Here is a 6,000-nt window from a genome sequence, read left to right as displayed (position 1 = left end):
GGCCAGCGATCACAGCATTAGCATATGAAAGGCGCTGCATCACTGCTCGCACACAACAGCCACTTTGTCACCTTTCGCCAAGAGCAGAGTGACTCCTCACAGCCCTCCGAGCTCCCAGTACAGCAGCACCCTCTCCCAAAGCCCCCAAGCCCCCAAACCATAATCATAACCCACCACGGCACCACACGGCCCAGCAGCCGCTTCATCTCACAGCTCGCTGCTGACCGATACTCTCCACCTACATCTGAGACAAGAGCTCATTTATCACAGCCTTAGTTTCCAGTTTCTCAAAGTTTCTAACAGCATTACTGTAGATCTTCTAATAGAACGCAGCACAAGAACCAGCCGAGCACAGCTAAAAAACGAAGAGCTCGATTTTTTCAGCTCAGCAGTCCCTCACTGGAGAAAACAGCTACACATTGGGAACCTACACTCTTAAAAAGATCGTTCTTCAAGGGTTCTTTAGTAAAGACAACAATCCCACATTGTACCATGAACGTTCATCCAACCATTTTCACCCTTAATTGGTTCTCTGCATGGTGAAATGGCTCTTCACATTGATGGGAAGTGTGCTGTATATGGTCCTACATAGAACCTTTTTGAAAATGGTTCCATTTAGCACCAAAAAGGGTTACTAGTTTGACATCGGAACCCTTTTTGGCGCTATGTAGAGCCGTATACAACACAATTTCCATCTGTCTGAAGAACCATTTCACCAAGCAAAGAAACGTTCCAGCATGAAAGTGGTTCTTTGAGTGTTCATGCTTCTACAGAACCACCGCCTTTACTAAAAAACCCATAGAGAACCATCTTAAGTGTGCATGGATCCTCCAGTTCTGCAGAAACCTGTAGAATCAATGAGATTAAGGTAAACAGTAGACAAACCAAAACGAGGGACATGCAGGTCCAGTTTTTCACCGTCAGCGCCGCAGTTTAGTCCAGGACTAGGCTTAAACTGGGTCTGAGAATCCAGCCCTCAGAAGATGACGTCAAATATCATTTGACAGCAACAAATATATTCGTTTATTAATAACCGGACTAAAGACAGTTTCATTGGGAAATTGTGTCTCCAAAAATGTTAAATTTGCATAAGAGGGAAACGACATTGTTAATGTACAATAGAAGTCGATGTAAAAAGGGAATTGTCCAAGCATTTTTGGACTGTTTCTGTCTCTCTTGGTCCACTTACATTACAAAACATTCACACGACGTGAACCCCACGAAAACGGAGACACGCGGTTCTGTCCCGAAAGCGCCGATTGGTACGTAGCTAGTAAACTTTCGCCTGCGCTCGTTAAATCGTAAACAGTAGACGAAGCAAAAATGCTGAGACATACGAACGTCGTACAGAAGATCACATTCGAACACATATCACCACAAACCTCGTCTTTCCAGAACGATACCTTGCGTCACTTGTGTCTCCAAAAATGGTAAATCTGCATAAGAAGGAAACGCCCCTGTTCACATGATTGAAGTCAATGTAAGAAGATATTGTCCAAGCATTTTTGGACTGCTTCCGTTTCTCTTGGTCCCTATGCATTGATGACGTTCACACTAAACGTTTCAAGGTTAATAAACAAACAAACAAATAAAACCCCCACGAAAGTGGCGATACCAACTTTTGACCCCGAAAGCGACGATTTGCATCGAATAGTAAACTTTCACAGACGAAGCAATAACGCTGAGACACACGGACGTCGTAGAAAAGATCGGATATGAATATAATATCGTCTTTCCAGATTGGTCTTTCCTCCAGAAATGGTCCATTTGCATAAGACGGAAACGACCCTGTATAAGACACAAGGTCCGGATAGCGGCGATCCGTACGAAGCTAGAAAACCTTCGGAAACTGGCAAACAGTGGACGGAGCGATGACGCTGGTCATCAGATACGAACGCATGCCGCCTCTCCAGAACGGTCACTTTGCAGGAGAGCAGAAAACCTTCTTAGCTTTGAATGGAGGTCAGTGGACCCAGACCTTTGTCCAGGCACTTTTGGACTGTTTCTGTTGATCCATTCACATTACGGAATGTTCACTCAACGTGTTTGAAAATAAGTAACAACAAATAAACCCCCCACGAAAGGGGGGATATAAACTTTTCATCCCGAAAGCGACGGTTTGCATCAAACTTTAGCAACAGATCACAATCAAAACATATCGTCACGAACCTCGACTTTCCAGAATGGGACCGGTTTATCGTTGGGGAAATAAAGATTAAGAGACCCTTATTAGTCCCACAACGGGGAAATTTCACCTCGGCGTTTAACCAATCAGTGCAGTGAAACACCACACACACACTAGGGGGCAGTGAGCACACTTGCCTGGAGTGGTGAGCAGCCCTATCCACGGCGCCCGGGGAGCAGTTGGGGTTAGGTGTCTTGCTCAAGGGCACCTCAGTCATGTAGTCAGGTGTGGGGATCGAACTGGCGACCTCGCGGTCTCAGGGCCGGCTCTCTAACCTCCAGGCCACGACTGCCCCCAGAACAGTGCTCAAATAGTGCGCTTGTGTCAAAAACGGTACCTTTACATAAGAAGGAAACGACCCTGTATAAGACAAGGTTTTGTCCAGAAAGTGGACGAAGCAAAAATGCTGAGACATGCCAACATCATATCGTCACAACCCCCTCCAAAGTGGTGACTTTACAGAAGAAGGAAAAACCTTCTTAGCTTTGAATGGAAGCCAATGGAACCAGAATTCTTCCAGGCACTTCTGGACCGTTTCTATTCCTGTTGGTCCGTTTGCATTATGGCGTGTTCCCACAAGCTGAAGCCGCTGTTTGAAAATTCTGAAAAACAAATAAAAGCCCACTTTACAGGGGAAGGTTCTTAGCTTCGAATGGAAGTCAATGGAACCAGAATATTTTCTGAACTATTCTGGACCGCTTGTTGCTCCACTCACTCTGACGGCGACCGTATACAGTCATAACAGCCTTACTGGATCATAAGCAGCTCAACCTATCTGGTTCTTATTATCTAGAGCTCTCGCGCCCTCAGAGTTCTGGACCTGTTGGCTGCGCTTGTTTTGCGTTTGTAAGCAAAACGGAAAAAAAAAAAAAAAACAACAAAGTTACGAATTAACCGAACCTCGTAAACTTTCGAGCGCTGTGACGTCACGGGCGATGACGATCCCCGGAGACAGAGCCGAGCGGTACCGGGACCGGCTCAGCGCGGACGCCTCCTGGCCGAGCGAGTGAGTGTCTGCGCGGACGGTGCGGTGGTGAAGTTACCTTGGCTCAGCCTGACCAGCGCGGGCAGCCGGAACTTGGCCACCACGGCGTCCAGGGGCAGCGCCACCGAGCTCCAGGAGAGATCCGCCAGCAGCTCCATCCTCCAGCCCTCATCACGGGCAGAGAGAGCGGGAGGCGAGGGAGGAGAAACGGAGAGACACGGAGGAGGAAGAGCCGGACAGCGCCATGCTGAAGACAGACGGGCAGAACACTAGGAGGAGAGAGAGAGAGAGAGAGACTGAGAGACAGGGAGGGGGGATGAGAGACAGGGAGGGGAGCGAGAAACCGGGAATGAGAAATCCCACCCGTATTCTGACACGACCGAGAGAGGATTAGGAGGGAGAGAGAGAGAGAGAGAGAGAGAGGGGGGGGGATAAAGAGAGAGAGAGAGGGAGGATAAAGAGAGAGAGAGAAGGGGGAAGAGAGAAAAGAGGTATATAAAAAAGGTAAAGAAAAAGAGACTTTTCTTCCCACTCGTATTCCGTCACGCAGAGAGAAGGGCGCGAAAGAGCCAAAGAGGTAGAACGAAGTAAAAAGAGAAGAATCAGAAAAAGAGAAATGAACAGAAAAGGAAAAGAAGAGAAAGAGAACAGATCAAAATGTTTTTTTTTAATCCCACCCGTATTCCGACAGGCGAGAAAACAGTTGGGGGCGTAAAGAGAGTTTGCCAGTGCGTTGCCGCCCCCGCCCCCGCCCGGCCCTTGAGAGAGAGAGAGAGAGAGAGAGAGGGAGAGAGAGAGAGAGAGAGAGACAGAGTTCCTCAATAAGTTTTCCCACCACATTTCCTACAAGCCCCGCCTCCCGCGCTGGGATTGGTCAGTACTCACGCGGTCAGTCTGCTGGAAACAAACCCGTCTGGACACTGTATGAGCACTCAATCAGGGCTGGGATGTAACAGAATACAGGGCAATACATACTGAGAACACAGACATGCAGGATCTGTATACAAGGTTATAAAAGAAACACCAGCAGTGCTTGGTAGGTGAACTCCATAGAGGACAGATTAACAGCTGAAGTTCCTGCTAAAGCCTGAGTAGACTGATAAATCAATGTGATCAGTTATTAATCTGTCTTATAATGTTTGTCTTCTCTTTCAAATGTATTGTTCTTATTTATTACAACCCCAATTCCAATGAAGTTGGGACAGGGCCAGCAAAAGACTGGGAAAGTTGAGGAATGCTCAAAAAACACCTGTTTGGAACATTCCACAGGTGAACAGGTTAATTGGAAACAGGTGAGTGTCATGATTGGGTATAAAGGGAGCCTCCCTGAAAGGCTCAGTCGTTCACAAGCAGGGACGGGCGAGGTTCACCACTCTGTGAACAACTGTGTGAGCAAATAGTCCAACAGCTTAAAAACAACGTTTCTCAACGTGCAATTGAAAAATCAGATCCCAACTTCTTTGGAACATGTTGCAGGCATCAAATTCAAAATGAGTGAATATTTGCAAAAAACAATAAAGTTTATCTGTTTGAACATTAAATATCTCGTCTTTGTAGTGTATTAAACTGAATACAGGTTGAAAAGGATTTGTTAATCATCGGATTCTGTTTTTATTTATGTTTTACACAACGTCCCAACTTCACTGGAATTGGGGTCCCAACTTCACTGGAATCAGGTTTTAATCTCGATTCTCCTCCATCATTATAAAATCACTGCTACTGAGAGCTGATCGGTCAGCATTACTGCTACTGAGTGCTGATCGGTCAGCACTGCTGCTACTGAGAGCTGATCGGTCAGCACTGCTGCTACTGAGAGCTGATCGGTCAGCACTGCTGCTACTGAGAGCTGATCGGTCAGCACTGCTGCTACTGAGAGCTGATCGTGGTCAGCATCACTGCTACTGAGAGCTGATCGGTCAGCACTGCTGCTACTGAGAGCTGATCGTGGTCAGCATTACTGCTACTGAGAGCTGATCGTGGTCAGCATCACTGCTACTGAGAGCTGATCGGTCAGCACTGCTGCTACTGAGAGCTGATCGGTCAGCATTACTGCTACTGAGTGCTGATCGTGGTCAGCATCACTGCTACTGAGAGCTGATCGGTCAGCATTACTGCTACTGAGAGCTGATCGTGGTCAGCATCACTGCTACTGAGAGCTGATCGTGGTCAGCATCACTGCTACTGAGTGCTGATCGTGGTCAGCATCACTGCTACTGAGAGCTGATCGTGGTCAGCATCACTGCTACTGAGTGCTGATCGTGGTCAGCATCACTGCTACTGAGAGCTGATCGGTCAGCACTGCTGCTACTGAGAGCTGATCGGTCAGCATTACTGCTACTGAGAGCTGCTCAGAGCTCTATTCTGATGGCCTTTGCACACTGCAGTCTCCTCTCTACCCACAATGCACCACAAGGTGCTCGATTTAGCACCAGTAATGTTGCTAAGATTAGCACCTTGGCCATTAGACCATCTCTGGTCAAACCTAATGACACGGCACACAGCTGGCCAAGAAACAAAAAAAGGCATCCGATTGTCCAATTACTTACGCCCCCGAAATGGGAGTCCATAAAAACACTGATTCTCCCAGTATAGACACAAATGGCCTGAACGCACTTCAGCCTCATAATCACGGGTTATAAAGGTCTGAGTCCTGTACAAGTTCCTCAGGATGGACATGGGTTCCTTACTAAAGACAGTGGTTCTATACAGAACCATGAACACTCACAGAACTACTAGCATGCTTGAAAGGTTCTTTGCATAGTGAAATGGTTCTTCAGACTGATGGAGAAGGGTTCTTCTACTGTTCACAAACTTGCCATCCTAACAGTAG

At 47.1% G+C, this 6,000-nt stretch overlaps 1 protein-coding gene across 1 annotated transcript in view; it reads right to left on the bottom strand.

The window, feature by feature from the left end:
- gareml (GRB2 associated, regulator of MAPK1-like) overlaps positions 1-3,557 on the bottom strand; it is a 44,860-nt gene extending 41,303 nt beyond the window's left edge. The window contains exon 1 of the mRNA XM_017714725.2: positions 3,229-3,557. Within this exon, the coding sequence (XP_017570214.1) occupies positions 3,229-3,328 (100 nt within the window). The 5' untranslated portion in view covers positions 3,329-3,557. The remainder of the gene's footprint in view (positions 1-3,228) is intronic.
- Positions 3,558-6,000: the final 2,443 nt, after the last annotated feature.

Source organism: Pygocentrus nattereri, chromosome 4 (genome assembly GCF_015220715.1).
Source record: "Pygocentrus nattereri isolate fPygNat1 chromosome 4, fPygNat1.pri, whole genome shotgun sequence".
NCBI classification, from domain to species: Eukaryota; Metazoa; Chordata; class Actinopteri; order Characiformes; family Serrasalmidae; genus Pygocentrus; species Pygocentrus nattereri.
The sequence above is the reverse complement of the archived record's forward strand: the minus strand, read 5'-3'. Positions and strand labels throughout refer to the sequence as shown.